At 44.5% G+C, this 25089-nt stretch overlaps 1 protein-coding gene across 3 annotated transcripts; it reads right to left on the bottom strand.

The window, feature by feature from the left end:
- Positions 1 to 641: 641 nt before the first annotated feature.
- LOC147897352 (uncharacterized) lies at positions 642 to 24318 on the bottom strand. Of its 3 annotated transcripts, none has more exons than XM_087380598.1 (4): positions 23327 to 24318; positions 21078 to 22818; positions 1702 to 3888; positions 642 to 1545 (listed from the first exon to the last, which is right to left on the bottom strand). In XM_087380598.1, exons 1-4 carry the CDS (start codon positions 23509 to 23511, stop codon positions 871 to 873), a joined length of 4788 nt encoding a protein of 1595 aa, XP_087236724.1. In that variant the 5' UTR covers positions 23512 to 24318; the 3' UTR covers positions 642 to 870. The 3 variants fall into 3 exon arrangements, with proteins under 3 accessions (XP_087236724.1, XP_087236723.1, XP_087236722.1); XM_087380597.1 differs by having other exon boundaries at positions 642 to 3488; positions 3615 to 3888; XM_087380596.1 differs by having other exon boundaries at positions 642 to 3888.
- Positions 24319 to 25089: the final 771 nt, after the last annotated feature.

Raw genomic sequence — 25089 nt, 5'->3', positions numbered from 1 at the left:
TTCATGCGCGTACCAAGCATATTGAAGTTCACTATCATTATGTTCGGGAGCGGTTGTCAGCAAGAGACATAGAGTTGTCCTATCTTCCCACAGAGGACAACATAGCAGATCTGTTTACAAAGGCACTTCCTCGTCCCAAGTTCGAAGTCTTCCGATAGGCTTTACACTCGGTTCCCTTTTGTTACATGATCTGACATCCCTTGTACATTCATAGATGGCTATATCCTTTTGGATAAACATGTGCCACCATGACCAAAAAATACCAGGTATTCTGAGACGTTTCCAGAATACTTCAGCCCATCCCATGGAGGGGGGTTTGCCATCTCCTGGTGGTTCTAGTGATGCTCTATAGGCCATGGTATGTGCCTTGTAGGCATAAATATAGGCACTTGTAGTGTTAGTGCCTTTTAGGCCACATAGGACACTTAGTCCTAGGTCTAGGTACTTGTACCTTGTACTCCTTTTTTTCATTATCCTAGTTTTGACGTGACGGCTAATCTATCGACTCCTTTGCAATCTGCACTCTCTCTTTTTCAATCGATCCTACATGTGAGTATTTGTGTGACAAGATCTATGCAATATGGTGGGCAAGAAAGTGTCATTGCTTGGCAAAGAATCATCAAGAAAAAGGACTTCAGCATGCATTCCAGTAGGAGAGTTAACAACTGCCTCTTTCTGTAATTGCAAACTTGTACTAGGACCACAAGTTCTTAATCTTCCTCCTAAAAAAGCCTCTGATATTCAAGGCCTTGGCATTGTAAGATCTATGTATCCAGAATGCCCTACACTGCCAAATGTAGACAATCGTACATTCCTCCCAGCATGAGGATGGATCTCCAAAATATCCATCATGCCTAAGCGATCCCTCGACTAACAAGAATCTCCCTGCCAAGCTCCAACATGAGAAGGAGAATGTATACCTTCATTCATTATGTTAGGAACTTCAACAAAAGCCTGTGGAAACTGACTGTGAGTGTCCTGTACCAAACCACTATCTCTGGCAGTTCCCACACTTTTCAGATGCTTGAAAGAGGTCGCTGTATGAAAGCCTGGTCTTCCATTCACAGCTACAGGATCCTCTATGCTCAATGACTTGACATCCTTGTTAGTGACCATCACATCCTTGCCCATCAATTTGAAAACGGGATTACCAAAAATATGCACCACACCTTGTTCTGCAGAAGAGTTGACACTGCCATTACTGTACTGTCTTGCTGGTACATTTGCTCTGGATAGATTTCCTTCTCTTTCTGTTAGTTTTTCTCCCAATGATTTCTCTTCTTGTTTCATTCCTGCAGAAGAAGACTTTCCACAAGCTGGTTGCTTTGATGACAATGTATGGAGCTGACCAGATCCCCTGAAATTATTTGGCATTAGATTGGCATAAACAGGAGTAGTTGTGGAGGTCTTTCCATTTATTGTCTGCACCGTAGACTGCAGAATGTGTGGCTGAATTGAGCCCCCTCCGATCTCTAGGTTTTCAAGGTCAGCAATCACTTGGGAAGGCATTAGATCTGTCTGCTCATGGATATTATCAATCGTGCACTGCAGAGAAGTGTAACAAATACCCTGCTCCTTATTAATATTTTCCACAAGCAGATTATTCCCTCCTACAGTACTTGCAACTGCCTGTATGTTTTGTAAACTACTATTATCCATAATCATTATCCTGTCACACGGATCTAGTGTCATATGACAAACCTGTGGGGTTATTTGATCCATTGGAACCTCCCCTCTCAAAATGTCTGGATTGTCTGCTCTCCTTGAAGATGTGCAGAAATCATGATTTACCGTCCCAACTGGAGATGCTGCAGCTGCAAATTCAGAGTTATCTGGCCATGCATATGAAAGAATAGATGAGGAGATACCATTCTTTAAGTTAATGGTAGAGGCTGCAAACTCAGGAGCTTCTATACTGGCTCTACAATTACATGGAAAACAAGTAGTCCTGATGTTGTCGTCGACAGACTGGAAAAATGCTCTCTCTTTTGCTACAGATGAATACTGAATTTCATGTTGACCACCAGCTCCTCCAGAACATGTATTAGTAATGCTAGCCAAATTGCCAACACTGGCCTTATGGATGCAGCAGCTAGAAATGTGACTTAACGAGAATTTTGGTGTGTTGTCAGATAGAGAGTGAAAATGTGGAGCTAGGCTGGATTTCGCTGCTTGCTGATGCGGAGGAGTGGGATTTACTCTTTCTTTATGAGCTTCTGTCTCACCGATTTCTCCATTGTGAGTCATGCAGAAGGCCTTCCTTGAATCTTCATAACTACTGTGACCTAAAGCTCCATTTTGTACAAGAATTGCTTCATTTGGTTCACTTTGATGTGCCTGACCTTGTTTAGCCACTTCATCCATGTTCTTCATTTGTTCCGCTTGAAATGCAACTTTTTCTTCTTCACTCATTGGCTTAAATTTGCTGCAGATCTCTTCTGGTCTCAATTCTTGAGTGACATTCTTAAAATCAGTTTCCTTTCTAAAAGCACATTGAAGCATCTGTTTTGCAAAGCTGACAGCATTTGTAAAACCAGTTTCTAGTCCTTGCACCTTTTGGTCAGCTAGAGCCCTATTTGATACCTCCAAACTGCCCCCTGCAGACTTTGTCTGTTGTATTGCTTGATCCAAGGCCAGATTGCAAGATGAATGACAATGTTTAACAAGATCCAATGGTGATTGCTTTTTTCCATGCGAAGCCACACATCCTGTGCTACCTTTCATATTTCTGCGCTTCAGATTCTTAGCCTGATGATTGCCCAGCCCATTGATGTATGCTGTTTTCAAGCAGAATTCTTTGTCTGAGATTGAATTCTGGCCTCCATCCATCAATGCTCTGTTGTTACCACCTAACTCTCCGTATGAACTCTGGAACATGCGATCACTGTCCTCATCTTGAAGAAAAGTTGCTATACTTTTGGTCGTCTTAGATGCTACTTTCTTGTTTCTACTAGTGTTCTCAGTTCCAGTTTGTTCCTCAACTGCATTATTATTATTATTATTCATATGCCTGTCTACCTCCATTTCAGAGAATCTTCTCTTCTTTGAGGCTTCAGGTGGAAACTTACAACCTAGAGAAGGTATTCCAGTTTTCTGCACTTTTGAAACCATCAACCTAGAAACATATGCATCTCCCAATCGATTAGATTCATTTTCAGAAAAATCTGGCTGACCTCCTATCTCAACTCGAGAGTGTTGGCCCTGAGGAGAATACATGGAACAGCTAAGCTCACATAGTAACCTGTTTGCATCTTCTGCACTTGTATCCACTGAAGTAACACCATGGTACCTTGGCCAGCACGAGTCACGTATTGGTCTTGTTAAAATATGATGAAGGTCCGGCATAACATTTTTCTTTCTCTTGCTGTTCTTTGTGACTATAGATCGTCTATCTCCATCATGACATTGCGAGGCATCACCACCCTGAGTTAGAACAGGGTCAGAAGACATATTATCATTTGCAGCTGTTGATTGAAGCTGCCCATCTGCTGCAGTAACAGGATGATTAGAAACCTTGTCAAAGAATTCTTTTGTACGATGGTGGCTGTGTTCCCTTTCTGAAGAATCTTGCAAATGAAAGGAGCTTGTAGGAGAATCATGCCTTGTGCACTTACCGGATAAGATTTCAATGGGGTTGGAACACAATACAGCATTCTCAACGTGACAATTTGCCAAACTTTGTTGCACAGATAAATCTCTCGATGTATTTTCCACTAACCTTGAACCTTGTAGGACCCTGAAACCCTCCATATCCTTCAATTTTTTATTTTGTCTGGATTTCCTCAATTTTCCAGTATTGAGACAGGGAGTCCCATGTGCAGATCTCAAAGGCCCAGGAAGACAGGGTTCACGTCCATGTGATTGCTGATCTTTATGTGACTCTCCCAACTGCTCAGATTAACGAGTACTCTTGTCAGTGCTTACCACATTTCCATACTCGTAGGCTGTTAATGCTGACATGCTTACAAGCCTCTGGTCTAGTGTCTTACCCACCCATGGAAATAAAGTACCATCATTTTCTAAGATAGCAAATACATTACCACACATGGTCAACATTTCAAACAGTAGCAGTAAAGGTCATAGAAGATGAGACTCCTTCAAAGCGTGACAACCCAAAATTTTCATGAACAACATAAGAGAATGAGCAAAAACATTATAGCTTCACTAGAGATGATTATATTGAGGAGAAGTTGTAGCTGTATGATTTGATTAGCCTAGAACTCACATATCCGGCCAAAAATCTTTGTGATCACGGAGCAAGTTGGAGCAAGTCTTTTCTCATAAGGAACTGTCATCAATGCGGTTTTCTCAACTAGTGGTGCATAAATTCTCAAGAAAACTGCTAATGGAAACCTCTATCTTTTCCCAAATAAGTTTAATCAATATTCTCTCTCTCTCTCTCTCTCTCTCTCTCTCTCTCTCTCTCTCTGCTAATGGAAATCTAGTGCTTGAGCTCAAGCTGTTCCAGGCCCGCCAATGTCAAGGGGCTGCCACCAAAACAGGGTTCACAGCCCTCATGCCTCGACTCCAGCCCTATACCTCTGCTCCACAACCAGCTCCTGACCTGCAAAAATCAAGAATCAAGTCAAGAAAAACTGCTATGGGCAGCCCTTAGGTGGTGGGCAGTCCAAAGAGCAGAAAAAATCAGTAAAAAATCAGAGAAAGAGAAGAGGCCATGGAAAGCTCACCCGATCAGAAAATAAGAGGGGACAAGGACAGAAAATATAGGGTAATTTGGACCAAAGGGCAGAAAGTAGAGGATGGGAATGTCAAAGCATGCCTATCTACTATCAAAGAGGTATGTAAGCTACAATATGCTGAAATTGAATGCCTACAAAAGAAACTGGAAGAATACAAGAAGGATGAGCTTTCAAACATACATGCTCAAATGAATGATGACATGAAGGGATGGCAAGAAGAAATGCATGCAAAATGGGCAAAAGAAATTGGGAGAATGCAGATGGATATGATGCGGGAAATGGACGTGAAAAACAGTTTTCTCACATCCAAGATAGAGAGCTTGGAAGCTCAGGTGATTAGTTTCAAGACAAGAATGCAAAATTGAAAGCAAACACACACGGAGATGAAGAGGAGCTCCAGCCATCCTACACGAGGAGCTGAACATCATTAGGGAACAAATGAAGAAGCTCAAAGGGGCAAAGGGGACGTCAGAAGAAGGATACAATATCATAAATGAACTGAAATCTAAGAATGAAAATGTAAGAAATCCTAGATTTACTATATTTAGAAATGTGCTAAGGAACAGAAAGGAGACTGAAATAGCAGAGAACAAGGAATATTTGTGTTGCTTGAGTGTCTATAGTGTGTCATCCATATAGTTGGGCCTCTCTTATGTAGAGAGTGAAGAGTCACACATGAAAAGGTGTGCACTCCAAAGTGTATGTGCATGAAGAGGTGTGTACCCCTTGTGAAGGGTGTGACCCTTGATGAGAGGGTACATTACAATGGGAGTGTCTCTTCAATAGAATGTCTCTTGTGAAGGGTTGTGCCTCATAGGAAGTGTCCCGTCGAAAGGGCATACCCTTCCACAAGTGTCCATTCATCAAACCATCCATAAGTCGAAGATATAGAGAGAGGAATACGTCACAAATCATGACATCCGCTCCGACTCAAAATAAGACCCTGGTGGAGATAATGAACTGATGTAGAAAATATCACGGTAAATTCTGAAGATACTACTGTAAAATGTCAGGGTACTGCTGTAAGTCTTCATCAGATTGCCAAGTAGCGTCGGAGTCGTCTAGATCTCGCCAAAGAACAAGGAATTCCGTGATAAGTTGATGTCGAGTCTCTCGCTGTCGATGGTTCACAATACGCTCAGGAATAAGGAGAACATAATCGTCTTCGATTTCTGGGCCATAATCACCTGTAGGAGGAACTGCTTCATCGCCTAGAATGTACGTCTTTAGCCAAGAAATACGAAATGTTGGATGGATTTTACCCCATGATAGTGGTAATTCCAGTTTGTAACTTAAAGGTGAATTTTTCTTGACGATCCGGAAAGGTCCATAGTATCTTGGTCACAACTTAGGAAACACAGACTTAACCGTCTTATAGCGATGTGGGGTTACAAATAATAGCACCATGTCACCAGTGTCAAATTCTAGGTGACGTCTATGTTTGTTGGCAGACCGTTGATACCACTCTTGCGCTTTTCGCATATGATCCCTGACGTGGAGTAGAATGTCTTACATTTCTTGAACCAGTTGATCAGCTAGGGCCACTCGATGTTGAAGTACAAAATTCGTTGGTACAATTGGAGTGTGTCCATAAGCTGCTTGGAATGGAGTCATGCTGATGGCACTATGGAAAGAGTTATTATAAGCAAACTCAAGGAGTGGTAGATACTCTTCCCAAGCTGCTAGGTGTGACTGAATATAATGTCGAAGCATTTCTTCCAGAACTTGGTTGACTCTTTCAGTCTGGCCATCTGATTCTGGGTGGTAGGCTGAACTAAACAGTAGAGTTGTACCCAAAGATTCGAACAATGAAATCTAAAAGTGACTAGTAAACCTAGGATCTTTGTCGGATATGATATAATTGGGCAATCCATGGTGTCAGAAGATGTGTTGTATGAAGAGTTTGGCGATGTCCAAAGCCTATGCACTTCTTTTGCAAGCAACAAAGTGCCATTTGGGACAGTCGATCAACAATTACCATAATCTGAGTGTTACCTCGGGAGGATCATGGTAGTGTGGTAATGAAATCCATGGAAATACTTTCCCACCTTTCAGTTGGAACTGAAAGAGGCTGAAGAAGTCCTGCTGGAAGTCATCGGCTTGCTTTCATTTGTTGACAAGATAAGCAAGATGTAACCATTTTGATGACGTCGCTTTTCATCTGAGGCCAGTAGTATGTTGCACTAAGTAACCTATAAGTCTTGTTGATGCCTGGATGGGCAGCATAAGGAACTACATGATGCTCTTTTAACAAAAGACGTTGAACATCCTTGTCATGTGGTACATAGACGCGATCTTGATAATACAGAAGGCTGCCCGTATAAGAATAGGATGAGAAAATCTTTTGTTCGGAAGTCAAAGGTTGATCTTTTAAAAGAACTTGTACTGCTGTGCCGAAGTCTTTATCATTGAAATACTTCCCTTTGAATGAATTCGGAACATCCACAGATAATGTAGAGATTACCATAGCTAATGCTAGGGTTAACCTGCTGAGAGCATCTGCAACTACATTGCGTAGTCCTGGAATGTACTCAATGGTCATGTGAAAGTTGGCCAGAAACTCAACCCAGTGCTTGTCGAGTGTTCATGACTGGCTGAGTAAAGATATACTTTAGAGAGTGATGGTCTGTCTTGACCACCGAGTCGGCTCCCATGAGATAATGTTTCCAAGAGCGATAAGCATGTACAACGGCAAGAAACTCCTTATCATAAACCGGGTATCGCGTTTGGATATCGGAATGTTTATGGCTGTCAAAAGCAATAACTCTGCCTTCTTGCATCAAGACTGCTCCTGTAGCGATGTCGGAAGCGTCGGTCATGACCTCAAATGGAAGGTTTGGGTCAGCGATAGCCATAACTGGTGTGGTAGTGAGTGCTTGTTTGAGTTGTTGGAAACTATACTCTGTTTCGGGAAGCCACTGAAAAACTGTTGTGCTTTTCAATAATTTGGACATAGGAGCTGCGATTTCGGAAAACTGATAGACCTTTGTATGGTAGAAGTTTGCCAATCCGAGAAAAGAGTGGACATCATGAACATTCTTAGGAGTAGGCTAGTTTCGGATTACCTCGACCTTCCTAGGATCCACAGAGATGCCTTGAGCTGAAATAACATGTCCCAAATATTCGAGTTGGGTCTTGAAGAAGTCACTCTTCTCAACGTTGATGTAGAGAGAATTTGCCCGGAGAACTTCAAAAACTTGGTGAAGATGTTGTTTGTGCTCATGTAGGGATCTGCTGAAAACGAGGATGTCATCGAGGCAAACGATGACGAACTTATCGAGGAAAGGCCTGAAGATGTCATTCATTAGGGTCATGAATGTGGCCGGGGCATTGTTTAACCCAAAAGGCATGACCAAACATTCATAGTGTCCATACTTTGTTCGAAAACTTGTCTTGTACTCATCGCCTTCTCGTAGCGAATTTGATGATAACCTGAATGAAGATCAATCTTTGAGAATTGTGTTGCGTATAGAAGTTGATCGAAGAGATCATCGATGCGAGGCAATGGATACTTGTTTTTAATAGTGAGCTTGTTGCGGGCTCGGTAGTCGATGCAGAGGCGCATTGACTTATTCTTTTTTTCCACAAGTAGTACAAGAGATCCGAAAGGGCTGTGACTAGGCCGAATGTGACTTTGTCGAGTAGTTCGGTCACCTGTCTTTGGATTTCTTCATTTTGAGTATAAGAAACCCGATAAGGAGGTTTCGATGGTGGATTACTGCCGGGAATATGTTCGATTGGGTGATCCACTGGTCGTCGAGGTGGTAATTGCTTTGGCAATTCCTGTGGAAAAATATCCAAGTATGGCTGGAAAAAAGGTTGGTTGAGGTATTCGGGAGGATCCTTTGTTGGTGTCTCCTCTACTGCTATAACCAACAGAAGTGAAGTCTTTACTTGACGTTTACGAACCCACTTCTTTACTTGTAAGGCAGAGGCAACTGGGGTTGAAGAAGAGTCCCTAGAACCAATTAGCTCAATAAGTTTTCCCTGGTGGACAAACTGGATAGTATGGTTGCGAAAACTGGTTGATGGATCATAGTCGTAAAGCCACTGTTGTCCAAGTATGACATCGTATCAAGAAAGAGGCATGATGTCGAAGTTCAACTTGTCAGTATAATGTTGGATGCGAAAAGACAAGTTTTTGATCCTGGTGTTGCACAAGAAGGTAGTTCCATTTGCGAGTTCAATCTGATAGTCCATGGGACTAGGACGGGTGGTCAACCGAAGTTTGTCGACCATAGAACTAGCTAGGAAGTTATGAGAGCAGCCACTGTCGATGAGGATAGTGACCGTTGTTCCACGAATTGATCCTTGAACACAAAGCACTTGAGTGGCCAGGGAAGGTTCGGGGTTGTTGGCAAGGCTCATGTGGATGGTATTTGCCATTCGAACAACTTTGCCTTTCTTGTCTTGTGCTGGGGTAGCATCTTCTATTTGGGAAGTGCTAGGTTCCATATTGGATTTTTCCTTTGATCGCTTGGGACAATCGAACCATCTATGGTCGCCTGTACAGATGGTACAAAGTCCTTTTGTGCTGGAGTTGTTCTTCTTGTCAGTGGCCGCACCTTTATGTTGGGGATGACGGTGATGACTTTGTGAAGAAGAAGAGGCGCGATCCTTGGAGAAGTGCTTCTGTTGGGATCTAGCATACGATTTCTGAGACTTGTGGGGATCTTGAGACTGTCGCTGACCTTGATTACCCGCGTTTTTTCTAAACTTGGGGTTATCTTGAGGGCGAGCACCTTTGGCCATAGTAGAGTTCTGTATTCTATTAGCACTCTGCTTCCCTGTGTTTTGGAAATCTGAATGCGCTCTGTGTAAGCAATAGCGCCAGCTGTGGTGGTGATGTTTCCTTTGAGAACATCAATGCGTAACGAGGGGTTTAGGCCTGAGATGAAAGCATGAAGGCAATCATCATCAGTTAAACCATCAATCTCCAGCACCAATGTGGTGAACTGAGAGATGTAGGAAGACAGGGAGCCTGTTTGCTCCAACTATCTGAGTTTTGAACGTGCTTGAAAGTCCGCATTGGCAGGTATGAACTGCTTACGGAGCACGTGTTCAAAACGTTCCCAAGTTAACACACTTTTGCCGTCCTTTAAGCGTTGTTGCCACCATAGGTAAGCTGTATCCTTGAGGAGGGAGGCTACCAAGGCAATCTTTTTGCCTTCAGTGAGGTCAACAGTATCAAAGTACATGCGCAGTTTTGCGAGCCAGTGATCAACTGCTCGACAATTTCGTTGACCAGTGTAGGCTTCCGGAAGTTTAATGTCAAGTCTTTTAGTTTTGGAAGCTTGGAGTAAGCGGTAGAGGGCACTGAGCTCAGTGTTTTCTACCTCAGGTGGGAACGAGTCCACATAGTCGTCCGATGGCGTCACGTCATCCTCTGTATGTGTGAAACTGCAAGAATCTTGGAGTTGTTGGACTTTCTAGACCAAGTCGGAGATGCTATCCTGAAGTTGGGAAATTTGAAGTTGAAGTAGTGCTTCACCTTGTAAGTTGACTTCAGAGGTCTTTTTTGGACTTGAGTCGCTGATCTCCGGAGAGGTTGCACGCGAGCGTTGCGACATATCTGAGGTCCCTGTGAGAAGAGCACGAACCTGCACTCTAGTTTGTAACATTTCTCGAAGAAGATCCAGGCTGCTCCCTGAGGTTGCTCATGTTGGAGGGGGCAGGCGAGGCAGGATGGAACCACCCGTGGAAATCTGGTAAAGGAGGTCCTGTCTGGGTAACACTGGTGATGCCGAAATGGGTGTTACTGCTCGTGAGAGTACAAGGGTAGGCTGCAAAGTCCACGGATCTAAGAAGGAATAAGGAGCTGCTGTCGGGAGTGGAGGATATCCAGGAGAAGGAGTATCTTCAGAGTGTAAATACTATCTTGGGGAAGGTAAAACCTGTGCAGGAGGATATCTGGGAGCTGAAAGAGGTGGAGAGTACCCTAGAGATGCTGAAGCTGAGGGGTAAAAGTCTCTCCAAAGATGGACAGCAACTCGTGAGAAATATCGGGTTCTCGGTATCTATGTGTCTCGTGGAACACAACCTGGACTGTGCTGAGGAAGTAATGTAATTGAGGTGCCTCACGCAAAAGATATAGGATGTGGTCCAAGTCACTGGAAGGGCACGTGACACAGAAGACCCATGATGCAAAAGCTCCGAAATGGGCTGGTTGTGCAATCTCAACACGATATTGTGTCGTAGATGATGCCTAAGGTGTCCTTGAAGGGACTGGGGAATTACCAGGGGTTTCCATGCTTTAAGGAAGAGGCTTTCATTTGCTGTAATTTGATAATGAGCGTCAAATAACAATATGAAAGAGAATCCTTAGAAATAGAATGGAAAGAATCCACCTGGCATAGATTAGAACTGCCGGACTGTGCTGAAAAGCGTGTACCAACGGTGGGCTTCGGGCTGGAAAAAGTACAGCATCAATTACGAGTTGAAGGAGGTCCTGATGTCGAGTTGGTAGAAGACAATAGTCAGGCCTCAAATTTCGAAATTAGGGTTTGCTGTAGAGGGAGGCAATTCAGCGAGCAAATAGTCCGGCTGTGGGCAGCAATATGTTGCCAGTGATAGCTCGATCAACCAGTTGGGGCTCGATCTGTTGATAGAGGCAAGATCTTGGAAAAAGAGGGACTGGTTGAAGTGATTTGCAGTAGAAAAAGATGGCGAATTTCTGGCACCTACGCCTTGTTTGCAGAAATCTGGGCAGCAAGATGACGATAGAGGCTGCAAAGGGGATCTGTTCGATCAAAAGGTCTTGTAGGCAGGTATGCAAAAAGAGCTGGCTGATGCAGGCAATCGAGAACTACTCAAGACGGAGGCCTGACGAAGGGCACGACTTGCTGCAAGGATATGGCGCAATCACGTACGGCAGAAAAAGGCAAAACATATTTCAGGAATTCGCGTTTTGATTCGTGCGCCTATTGCTGGGTGGTGATTACCAAAAAATTAAAACGTGGGTTTAATGAACCCTTGGGTAGTCTAGGGTTAGGCCTTGGGTGTAGGGCTGGTTGCCCTTTTTAGGCCCTCTAGGTACCCTTTTGTAAGTTGGTGCTTGGTGCCAAAGGGTGTGCCTATTCTAAGGGGTGTGACCCTTGGAATAGGTGTACCTTTTTATGAAGGGGTGTAACCCTATTTTAAAAAGGGGTGTCCCCACACGAAAAGGTGTGTCCTTTTTTCCACGATGGGGTGTGTCCCTTGGGTGAGGAGTCAAAACTCTTCATCAAAAGGTACGTCCAATGGTGAAAAAGGTGCGTCTCTTGGTTTTGGGACAGCCCAAGCACATCAAAAGACACGGTTTTTGTCGTGTCCCTTCACATCAACTCGTGATGTGAGGGAGACGGAGAGGCCACTGATGACTTTAGGTGGGGTTGGCACTAAAAAATTTTACGCTCATTCTCTCCATCTCTTCCATGCACGTGCGTGGATATCCTTCTAGCGGAAAAAGATGTATCAGATAGGCGCTAGAAGGTGGGGGGCATTTCCTACAGGCAGAAGCGAAATTTGCTCTCATTCCACTGTAAGAAATCCTAGATTTACTATATTTAGAAATGTGCTAAGGAACAGAAAGGAGGCTGAAATAGCAGAGAACAAGGAATATTTGTGTTGCTTGAGTGTCTGTAGTGTGTCATCCATACAGTTGGGCCTCTCTTATATAGAGAGTGAAGAGTCACACATGAAAAGGTGTGTACTCCAAAGTATTTTTCATGAAGAGGTGTGTACTCCTTGTGAAGGGTGTGACCCTTGATGAGAGGGTACATTACAATGGGAGTGTCTCTTCAATAGAATGTCTCTTGTGAAGGGTTGTGCCTCATAGGAAGTGTCCCGTCGAAAGGGCATACCCTTCCACAAGTGTCCATTCATCAAACCATTCATAAGTCGAAGATATAGAGAAAGGAATACGTCACAGATCGTGACAGAAAAACTCAAAAAAGACTTGGCATTCTTGCAAGAAACTATGAAGGGTAAACATGCTGAATTCACCCAGAAAATCAAGAAATTAGAGGCTGCAATTTTGGAATGGAGCGATGTGGTCAAGGAAGGTACTGCTGTTCCCAAGAAAGAGTTCATTTCAGATGCTCTAGAGGAGGATAAAAGGAGAAACATTAAAGCCCTAAATGTCTTAGTCCAAAGCCTCACAATAGGAATACTCCTATGGCAGATGCAAATGCTTTGCTCACCAAAATGGGTGTGAACCTGACATGTGAGACAGCTTGGAGAGTTGGTAAGCCCGATACACCCACAAGGCCACTTGTGATGAAGCTATGAACAGCCATGGATAGGAAGACCCTCATGAGTACAAGGGTGACCTTGAAAGGAACCCAGATCTACCTGGACAATGACCTCACCCTCCTACAGCAGGAACACAGGAGGGAAGGTATGGTACACGTCATGGCAGCAAGAGAAGCAGGGAAATGGGCTGCATACAGAGGTGGTAGAGTGATCATCCGAGAGAGAGGAGATCAGGACCGGGGGGAGAAGGAAGAAAAGGAAGAGAAAGAAGAGGGTGAATTATGATGGTGTCGGACCAGAGGGACATATCTTTGAGGGTTTTGACTTTCTCCCCATGCCCTCTTTGGCAGCCTTTCAACATCCATGCCTTTGACCTTTGTAATGTATCTGAGTACCTTCTTTAAAGCATGTAACTCTGTGGGTAAGCATCCTGTCTCTAGAAGTAGCAGAGAGTAGGGTGTAGTAGCCTTGATGCCAAGGTGTCTCCTAATAAAAGATTTTTGCATTTTTTCCAAATCATTCCATTTCGAGGATGATATACTCCCACCCCACACCTCTACTCCATAGAGCACTGTCTGTATCACATATGCCCCAAAAATCATGTTTCGTACATGCCATCTTCTTGTATTGCCTTTATTGCAGTCATTTTCAAATTGGTAATACTTTCCCCATCCTGCATCAAGTCTCCGTTGCACACAGCTGCTCCATTTATTATTGGCTGGAATTTCAATGCCTAGGTATTTGAATGAGTGCACTGTATCAACTCGTTGACCCATGTATGAGATTGAGGGGGGGTTGCTTGGCTGTATAGTTTTGACTGTCATGAGTAACAGCCAGCCCACTTTCCGAACAGAATATGCCGAGTAAATCCATCATTTGTTGCATCTTGCTCTCACTATCAGTGAAAACAACCACATCATCTGCATAAAGAAGCAACCAAATCCCAAAACCTGCTAGGTTAAGACTGGACAATTCTCTTTTACATGCTTCTTTGTGCACCAATTCCTCAAGTCTATCAATGCACAAACCAAACAAGGTGGGTAAGAGTGGGCATCCTTGTTTGACCCCCATATTACTGTAGAATTCTTGTGACATCCCATCCTTACATTTCAGCTGGCATTTTACTTTCTCATAAAGTCTAAAGACAACGAACCTTATCTCCTTGGGCACTTCTATGCATTGCATTCTCTCCCATAGCACGTCTCTGGGCACTGTATCAAATGCCTTTTTATGGGCAACATCTACTTGAGCTAGGGGCTGTTCATGATTTGATCATTTACAATGGTCTACAGAGATGGCCATCATCCAGTGGTCTTACTTGTTTCCCACATGGCGGAGGGACAAGCATAGTGGACTACCTCTTGGGTCCCTTGGCCTTTACCTCATGGATATACGACTTTATTGTGCCCCCTCCCCCACTCGGGGCTGATCACTCGTACCTAGCCTTTTGTATCTCTACCACTATGCCAGCCACAAAGAGGGTCCCCCCTGCACCCACTCGTGTACAGGTTCACTTTGATCGTGCCCTGGACCCCATCTATGTGAGCGACTTGGCGAAGGGACTTCCAGCTCTACTACTTGGAGATGATGTAGACCTTGCCCACGCCTCAGACACCCTTTCCACAGTAGTCATGGACGAAACCATCAGGTCTTTCCCCACGACTCGATCTGCACGTGCCTCACTAGGGAAGATGCCACAGAATCCTTGGTATGATGATGAGTGCAGAGAGATGAGAGCTCATCTCACACGCGAGCGAGCCCTTGGCCACTTGACATCATCCAAGGCACAGTGGACTTCACGATGACTGACACGTCATAAGCGGCGGGCCTTCCTCATCCATAGAATGGACGAGGTGATCAATTCATTTCGAGGGGGGGATCCCACCATTGGATGGGGGCTTCTATTGGAGGGGAAGCCACCTATACCCATCACAGACCCAGGTGTTTGGCACACTTATGCATGCTCTCTTTATGATGTCCCGATGCAGGCACCACTTGATAAGTCCACTATGCCCCGGCCCACCACTTGCCACGTGTTCACGGCACAGAATATGCGGGCACTCAGCCTGCTTCATAACCGGAGAGCACAGGACCATGAGGGACTACGCACTGAGCATTTTGATCATGGATAGGAGGTTTTGTCTCCGGTACTAGCACAGATGTTCAACCACGCCGTATGTCACGGCTTCCCACCCTCATGGAGTACCACCACTGTAGTACCAATACACTCGACCCCATGGATACTAGGAACTATCACACTCTCATGATTGGCTGCACGCTAGCCAAGATCTATGGATCGATACTGGAGAGGGAAATCAGCAACCATACAGAGGCACATGGGCAGCGTTCTCTAGGGCAAGCAGGCTTCTGGAGACAGCACTCCACTCTAGACCACATCTTTACCTTGAGGACTATCATTGAGGCGGCGAGGTTGAGATGCCATAAAGTCTACGCTTACTTTGTAGACTTTCGGAAGGCCTTCGACACTGTCCCGCGATCCTGCATGATCAGGAGACTACAAGATATGCATATTCTAGAGGTTCTGATCTAGGGAGTGGCGAGCCTATACAAGTTCATTAGAGGGAGAGTCCGTGTCCTAGGAGGCCTATCTGACTGGGTTGAGAGCATGATCGGAGTAAAGTAGAGATGCCCTCTCTCACCGACTCTCTTCAGGCTCTACATTCATGAGATTACATCTTTCATAGACCGCCTAGGAGGCGAGGGAGCACCACTAGCAGACTTAATGATACAGATTCTATTATATGTAGATGACATAGTCCTCCTGTCATCTTCGGCAGAGGGACTACAGAGACATCTAGATGCCCTAGAGGTGTTCTGCAGAGAGAGGGACCTGATGGCTAACCTTGGGAAGACAAAGGTCATGATCTTCAACACCTCTTACACAATGCTTCACCGACATAGCTTTACATACTAGAGTCAGCTAGTGGAGATTGTGCAGTCCTACAGAAACTTGGGTGCAGTTTTCACAGGGCCAGTTTTCACGATGACCCATGCAGCCAAACCACGACTCACACGCGGGCATGGTGCCTTGGGCCGACTAGAGCAACAATGCTTCTAGGCGCACTTCCAGGATCCACCGACGAAGTGTTGGCTTTTCGACACTCTAGTGAGTCCGACCGTCATGTATGCATGATCAGGAGACTTCAGGATATGCAGATTCCGAAGGTTCTGATCTGGGGAGTGGTGAGCCTATACGAGTCTGTTAGAGGGAGAGTTCATGTCCCAGGAGGCCTATCAGACTGGGTTGAGAGCACGATCGGAGTAAAGCAGGGATGCCCTCTCTTACCGACTCTCTTCGGGCTCTACATCAATGAGATTATATCTTTCATAGACCGCCTAGGAGGCGAGGGAGCACCACTAGTAGTCTTGATGATATAGATTCTACTATATGCGGATGACATAGTCCTACTGTCATCTTCGGCAAAGGGACTACAGAGACATCTAGATGCCTTAGAGGTGTTCTGCAGACAAAGACCTGATGGTTAACCTTGGGAAGACCAAGGTCATGATCTTCAACACCTCTTACACAATGCTTCACCGACGTAGCTTCACATACTAGAGTCAGCCAGTGGAGATTGTGCAGTCCTACACATACTTGGGTGTAGTTTTCACAGGGCCAATTTTCACGATGACCCACACAGCCAGAGCACGACTCACATGAGGGCATGGTGCCTTGGCCCAACTAGAGCGACAATGCTTCCACGATCCACTGACGAAGTTGGCTTTTTGACACTCTAGTGAGGCCGACCGCCATGTATGCAGCACTGTTTTGGGGTGTGATATCTCAGCAGTAGACTGGAAGAGATTCGAGCGGCTACAGGTGATTATGGGCTCCAGGACAATTCGGAGTAAGCCCTCGGTCCCCCATCAGATTGTACAAGCAAAGTTTGCCATGAGCCCTCTCCAGATTGATGCCATCTTTTGGACACTGACTTTCCTCCACAAAGTTTGGGACCTCGTGAGAGACTTCTGAGACTGCCACTAGAGTCCTCCATACGACTATCTGAGAGGGGGGCAAGTACAGCATGGTTCGCATGCATCACCGCATGGTTCGCCTGTCACGGCATTCAGATGGATCGGCTTCCCCTATTTCAGTATAGCATGGATGCACCGCCCAAGTCGTCCCACGAGATGAGATTAACCGCATCATACGGTTCCAGCTCCCACACATCTCGCACTTGGGGGGGGGGCCAGGAGTTCCCCACCAAAACCAAGCTCTACTATGACCACTTTCTGAGAGTATCAAAAGACGGGCTCATCATCAGACCTCAGTATCTCGAGGACAGAGGAGTCTCACACGCACTGAGGATTGCCATCGGACAAATGTGGGTCTCGTCCAATTAGCTGAGGATTGAGATTGGAAGAGTTGCACGCATACCCAGAGAGAAACGGACTTGCAGGTTATGCACGATGGGGGCGGTTGAGACAGAGAAGCACTTTCTGTGTGTCTGCCCAACCTACTATGAGATTTGAGGGCGCTACCACTGCCTCCTTCAGGAGGGGTACGGCTTTGGCTCACTCTCACGACTAATCCACTTCCAGGACCAGGTCTGCATTGGGCTCTACTTGATGGAGATGCGATGACACACGGAGATACTACTATGACATATCAGAGAGCAAGAGGATGGGACCACCGCACCACAGGGTACCGAGGTAGACCGAGCGCAGAGACAGGTCATGATTTTCTATGCATTTGACTGGGCCCCAAGGCACTCTAGGATAGAGGAGGAGATAGCCGACATGAGAGATATATGGATTAGTGGAGGGAGCCGACACAGCACTGCCAGGCGAGGGGTACAGAGACCGTACACGGTGCGACAGGCGATCAGAGCACACACGATCGAGGTTCGACCTATTTCAGCTCTCCTTAGGGGAGATCGACCGAGGCGAAGCATCACCCTTGACATAGCCCATCGGATCCATAGACCGAGGAGACCACGTCCTCCACCACCACGGGAGACATCTCAACAGATGCAGATACGTGAGCTCTTTGCATCTCATCAGAGAGCCATCATGGAACCTGGATACGTGGAGCCGGTCCATGCACTTGGGGCTCTAGCCCTGAGCACTTGATATCTTCATGCCACTTTCATGCTATTTTGCTATTTTGTACTAGTATAACATTTTAGTACTCAGCAAGGGCCTTAGTGAGCCCTTTGCCACGGCCAACAATGGCTTGTATGAGTTACTTGATTCCATACTTTGTCCCATAGGCCCGCGAGGCCTCCCGTGGACTTTCTTTCTTTATTTATTTCTTTCTCTCTCTCTCTCTCCCCCCTTCCCACACCACCCACCACCAACCCACACCCACAAATGTACTCAGATAAAGCATCAAAGGTCAGTGTGGCCAATGGCATCCACAGGAAAGCTGTAAATCAATGGTACCCTCCCATCAAAGCTAGGGAGTTTCCTAGCCAATCACACAAGCATGATATTAGTTTCTAGATAGAGATGCACCACAGGGCACTACTAGCAGTCTGTGGAACACATGGGAGGCAGTTTTTCAGAACAACAATCACAAATATAGTCAATAAAAATATCCCACAAATAGGTCAATGCCCTCATGAAGAGGTTCACTACTGCATATGGGTCCTGATGTGTGGTACGAGCCACTCCTACTCACCATACAAACATAGACACAGGCATAGATACAGACATGCATGTATGTGCGCGACTTCTTAAGAAGACCATCAGCCCCAAGAGATTTTCCATTCTGCAGCTGGTCTTTGCACTCATCCTTTGACATGGGATGCCTGCATATCCTTCTCCGCCACAATGACCATGGAAGGAAATTGTGTCAAGACATCTACCCATAGCAGTCCTATCTCTCCCTTCTATACAGTTTACATATATGTAGACATCTCTTTGTCTCCCTCTATCGTGTTCCCATGCACATTCTTAAGTCTATTTAGCATAACTTAAAGGTAACTTTCTTTATACTTAAGACATTTTAAAAATGCTCTAGAGCATGTCTCCCTTCTTACTCCGGTGGAGTTTGGACCGAATCTTGGCACAATAAGTCGTATGTTCAAACTCCCTAAGCTCAAACTCAATGCTTCCTACCTTCTCTTGAATTATAAAGTCAAAAGGAGAGCTCATGAGCAACTCTATGCAGGCTTCAAGTCTACATCTGATGCCATCCTCTTTAGCTCATGTGGATTTAGCCCTCCTAGTTCCCTTAGCTCTCGACCACTTTCTGATTCTTTCTCTGGTGTCATCCCACCAATGAATAATTCCCTTCCTATTGATGGAGTTTGGCATTGCTTGCCAAATCTCTTTAATTTTGAAAATGACAACGTTATCTTCGATTATCCCAAGACTTGGCAACCCTTTGGATAATGAAAGACAAATGAGTTCTACATGCCCTCATAAAGCTAGTATATAATACGTCTTAGCTCTACCCCGTAGTACATAATACATCTTAGCTCTACCCCTAAACCCCTAATGTTACAAGATAGGAGTTTCGTTGAAAAAGAGTGGGGGAAGGGGGAGTGGTGGGGCAAAGGATTGCTCTTTGAGGTTTCCAATTGTTTCTTGCAGTTCACGATGGTTCCTCTTTAGTTGAGGCAACCAAATTTAGAAAATGAGGATTTGCAGAAGTCTTTAAGGTCCTTGTAAATGCTTACGCAGTACATGGCACATCTTTGAAAAGGTCCCTTGTGCTGTAGGGTGTGAATTCATTCATGGATACACATTACTTACATTACCACTTTCGTCATAGACTTACCCTCTGCATAATGTAGCACAAGAGGGCACCCACTACACTCGACACACCCTTTTGGACTGCTCCAAATTCGACACCCTATGCCTTCTCTTCCTCCCATGCACACACCTATACTACCTTCACACTCTGCATCTATCTACGCTCACTCCTACACACTTTTCTCATGAACAACACTGCACACCAAACACTACTCCTACCCCTCCTCATACAGCTACTATTGCCAACATCAACCACCACCCTCCTACAACCACTTCCTAGCCTACATACTCTCATCCATCAGGCTCGGTGTGTTTCCCATGCTGGGAGTCCCTTCTTAACGTCTCCACAGATGATGTTGAAACTGCTATCACAAGATGCCACCGATGCTCTCACGCGAAGATCCTGTGGTGATTGTTGGATGGGATCTCTCTGTAACTTTCGGCCATCCACTATATGCCATGTCTGTCTTACTGCCACTGTCTGTTCAGCAACAGTTATTCTATTACAAGCATGAACAGATCCATTTGTTAACCCTGAGCATGAGAATAAAAGTTTCCCTTGAAAGGTACAGCAAACATGATTATAACTTCCTGGGGAGAATTACGAAAGAATTGAACTTGATTGTGCCAAAACCATATGTATAAAAATACTAGGCAATGCTTACCATTTTTAAATTTCCAAATTAGAGCAATGAAATTCCAGTATGGGCTCTACCTTACGGAAACGTCCATATTCAAAAAAGGATGAACTAAAACATTTCAAAACACCACTTGAAGTAGCCTCTGGCATCTAAAGCCATATATCTATATCTACATCTATATATCTATATCTACATCCATATCCATATCCATATCTATATCTATGCATATGCCTATGTCGATGTCTATCTGCATGTCTATGTCTATATCTATATCTATATCGATATATATATATCCATATCTATCTATCTATCTATCTATCTACACACACAGTGCACGCACAAACACAAGCCTTACATGGGAAAAAAATTTATTGCCATATAGTAAGAACTTTGTGCCTGGCTTCATCAAGTAACCACTGGACGCCCAGATCCTTGCAGACCAAGTGAAATCCATTCTGGCATTAAATATATATATATATATATGTCTTTGGCTTTTTTCTATTGCCAATTCATACTAAGAAAGTTTGCGGCTGGCTGCAGATAGGTAACAATTGGGCTCCCCCCAAATCCTTAAGAATTGCCCACCCATACTAAAAGCCACAATTAGTAAACAAGGTGCTATGTTTTGCAATATATCCTTCATTACTATAGCATTTGTTCAATGATGCATTAAATGTCAAAATCGACTATAAACTTTTGAGATTTATTTGTTAACATTATAGTAGTGGTATAATGGTTCAATAACTGCATCTAAAAATTACCCTGCATACCAAATCCTTACCTTGAAAGTGACATCTGTAGAAATGCGCATACTTGGACTGCTCAAAATCCCAAGCTTCAGAGAATTCGAAGCAGCTTTTGTGACAGGGTACTTTGTTCGAGTGCTTTCTAGACGACGACAATTCAGAGAAGGTAAGTTCAGTGACCAGGCATGATTATCTTCTGATTTGCTGTTGCCTTTCCAAGATCCAGCTGGCCCACGGCACAAGGGGGTTCGAGGCTGTCTCTGAATCACACCAGCCCTCCAGCCTAGAGGGCCAGAAACATTTTTTGAGGATATCTCCTCATTCAGAGCCCAACGTTTGGAGCTCAACTCCAAATCTTCCAAAGTTCGAGTGGGTGCCACTGTACAAATCTCTACCATGGAACGCATCTTGATCCTAGGCTTGATTCTGTTCTTAAGAAGTCTTATTCTGGTTTTGTGACCCAGCAAGACCATTTCCAAACAACGATCTATGTGTGCATTCAATGCCGTGTTGGACGAAGAGGTGAAGTTCAGACATACAGGACACTCTTGGGGTATTAATGAATCTGAGTTTATCCCTGTAATATCAACATCCTCACCATTCATTCTTGCTTCAACTCCGAGCTGCTGTCCCACCAATTCAAGCCCAAGAGATGACGTGATGTCAACATTTGATATTTTCAACCCCACGCCATCTACTAGATGGTGTTCATCATTGCATGGTTTCATACTTGTCGAAATCTCTGGAGGCTCCAGATTACCATCGCAGGCCAGACTCTGGCCTGTAATACCAACATTCTCACCATTCATCCTTGCTTCAACTCCGAGCTGCTGTCCCACCAATTCAAGCCCAAGAGATGACGTGATGTCAACATTTGATATTTTCAACCTCACGCCATCTACGAGATGGTATTCATCATTGCATGGTTTCATACTTGTCGAAATCTCTGGAGGCTCCAGATTACCATCGCAGGCCAGATTCTGGATTTGAGCCTGCATAGAGAAATCGTGAGATACCAATATGCAATTGATTTGCTGCTGTTGAAGTTTAGTTGCCTCATCACATTGGGAGCTGGAATCTCCTTGTGCAACTTCAATGAAGACAGCTTCTGAATCGGACAGGATCTTCTCTGATCCCTTTGCTGCAGCATTTATGCCTTCACTTTCAGAATATGAAGTTTTCCTATCAGGAGAAACATCCGCTCTTGTCACATCTACTTGACACGCATGAGGCAAGCCAGGATCCACTATTTCTGCACTGGCTTCGCCATAATCATCTGTTTTCTTCATTTTTTCATTAGGAGACCTCTGTGTCGAAGCTGCACTAACTATTTCCACTCTAAGGAATTCCTGGATATTTTTGGCACATTCTGAGCAGTCGTCTTCTGATTGTTTCTCTGACAGTTGGACTTTCATGTCACAACCTGAATACAGTGGAACGTTCATGCCACGACCGCTGTCTTCACATGCAGATGCACATTTTCGAGAAACCGCTTCCGTTTCTGAGAATACCCTATTGCTTGCAAGTTGTCGTTCGCTGCTTTCTTCCGAGCGACCTTGTTTTGTAAATTGTGCAGCTTTGAAGACGACCTGCTCATTTATTGCAATAGCTTGTTCTTGGCAATTATCTTTTCGAAGACAGGCATGGCCTTCCGGAAGAGGATCAAAAGGTGGCAACTGTGGTTTGAAGCCGTTACTCAAACATCTTTCTAAAATTCTTTGTCGAAAAGGCCAGCATTTTGAAAAATCTTTGCCTCGGATAGTGGAGACGAAGTTCCTGCAGGCCCAAACGTAATACCTTTAAGCCATGATGTCAAGCAAAGCATAAGTGACTCGCTGGAAACCACTAAGATGCAATCATGCGACTAAGGATGGTTTGTTTCTGTGTAATTGCTTTTCCAACTTCAAGAGTACGTTGAAGATAAACTTTCCACACTGTACGACTTCTAAATAAGCAGAATGACAGTAAGAGCCTTCCTCTGTTTTCACGCCGTCTCAGGTTGAAAACAAGGCATCTGCAGGATATGGATTTTCCACTAAAATATAACAATTCCAAAAGCGCGTTGCTGATATACGTGATATCTTTCCGCGACTCAGATGTTACCGCGTGTACATCTCCCTATGAGTGCTGTCGTGCATATGTGATATCCTTTCGTGACATGTAAACTGCTTTAGAGATAGAGCGGCGTACACGACCACCTTTTCTCGAGCCATTAAATATGACAAAACTTTGCCTAGTTTGATATAAAGGAAATCACGTTTTCAGCTGGGAGGGCTTTGAGTACCTGATTGTAAAAGGAGAGATATTATCAGGGAGACGCATCCCGTCATCTGAGATCTCTCTCGAACAACTCAGGCAATCCTTGTCCGCTGGAAGTGACTGCCGTTCTCTTTTAAATATTGTGTTTCCTCCGAGCTTTGTCTCTGACGACGTTAAAGAGTCGTTGAGTGCAGATTTGAAAGATGCCATCACATTTTTCGTTTTTAGAGTACCCCAGTTAACGGCGGCGAGAGAAGGTTGCAACTCTGACCATGATAATGGAACTGATCACGAAATCCTGTAAAGATATAACATCCCAACCAGCTAGGGATTGTGGATGATTCTTTGTCGACAAACTCTTCCGCTTCGCTTCGACGCTCGAAATAGGCCTTCGAACGTTATGTATGAATGGGTGGTGTAATTGGAAAGGAAAAATTGACGGCGATTCCGAATGTATCTCGGCGGGACGATACGAGGAGTCAAAACTGCAGTATTTGCTGTCTGCGTTTGCACGCAAAAAGTGAAGGTTCTGTTAAGATGTCAAAGTTACGGCCTTGAGAGACGTGATGGGTGGGCTCGTAGACAGAAACAAAGCGTATCTGTTCCCTGATTTGCAGCCAAGAGAAGCGAAGAATTGAGAATTTGTCTGCAACTTTAGAAGATGCGAGGGGAATCGAGTCATGATCAAATGGAAATGCAAAAACCTCGACGGCGTTTGAAGTTCTTGAGTTGCAGTGCAGGAAGATGGTGAGGCTAGAGCTGCCATGAGAGCAGCGCAGGCAGATGGACGGAAAAACTTGACATTAAGTCGGCGAGGATGATGTGAAGCTGTTAAGCAAAGGAGTTGACAGTTGAAAGTTGTGGAAGAGACTGATGATCTACGTGAGATGATCTTACTGAAGAAGAAGAGGTCGATGATGATCAACGAGGTTGATGATGAGTGCAGCTGCAGCTGGAGGATCAAGGATGGTGGAAATTGGCGTACTGTACAGAGCTTGATGACGAAGCAAGGAGAGGGAGATGAATAAGCCTACTAAGGAAGCAAGATATTAGGAGGAGGAGAGCAGTAATGGAAGGGGGAGGAGGAGGAAGACATAATCAAAAAGCTTCCAGCCAAGATGATGATGATGATGATGCTGCTGTCACAACCACCGTTAAAGATTAAGAAACGTTAAAAGAAGAAGAAGATTTTTTAGTTCCCCCAATCTAGCAAAGTATGGGTCCATCCCTAGTTCACTCCCTAGGCCCCTCCCGGCTTCATCTTGGTCATCCTATATGGGGCCGTTGAGGGCGCTGCTGAGGCACTTTCGATTTCGGTATGACTCGAATAGCAAACAGAAACACGACAAAATGAATTTGTCTAAAAGAAGGAAAATGAAGATGAAGATGAAGCTTAAGAGGGGATTAAGATTGACGAAAAAGCACAAAGAAGAAAAAAGGAATTTCACAAATGAAGATGAAGATTGGGAATTTTAAAAAGAAGAAAAATGAAGATTAAGGATAAAGCAAAATGAAGATGGAGATTGAGAGTTTTAAAAAGAAGGAAAATGAAGATGAAGATATGAAGAAAAAGGCAAATTCTCAACACCCACATGAACACAGCCAAAATTTAATGCTAGCAATCAGATATTTGAATCTTCTTTTGCAAAAGGTACCATTGGTGAAGTTGCAAGTCACAATCGCTATGTGCCAGAACATTACACACCATCTCACACCTCCCACACAACCTCGACACTTGTAAAAGACTTGCAATTGACATTGCCCCCTCCCCCACCCCCCTCCCCAAAA

This window comes from Dipteris shenzhenensis, chromosome 10 (genome assembly GCF_047967505.1).
Source record: "Dipteris shenzhenensis isolate YYH24624 ecotype China chromosome 10, Dip_SZ_1.0, whole genome shotgun sequence".
NCBI lineage: Eukaryota > Viridiplantae > Streptophyta > Polypodiopsida > Gleicheniales > Dipteridaceae > Dipteris > Dipteris shenzhenensis.
This window is presented reverse-complemented; position numbering and strand designations above follow the sequence as displayed.

Bases quoted from the DNA above. Each gene is read 5' to 3' on its own strand.
- LOC147897352 (XM_087380596.1), bottom strand. From the start codon at position 23,511: ATGGCATCTTTCAAATCTGCACTCAACGACTCTTTAACGTCGTCAGAG. The intron at 22,819-23,326 runs GTACTCAAAGCC...TTGGGCCTGCAG, and splicing joins ATCTCTCCTTTTACAATCAG to GAACTTCGTCTCCACTATCC. The intron at 3,889-21,077 runs GTAAGGATTTGG...TAATCTGAGCAG, and splicing joins CTACAGATGTCACTTTCAAG to TTGGGAGAGTCACATAAAGA.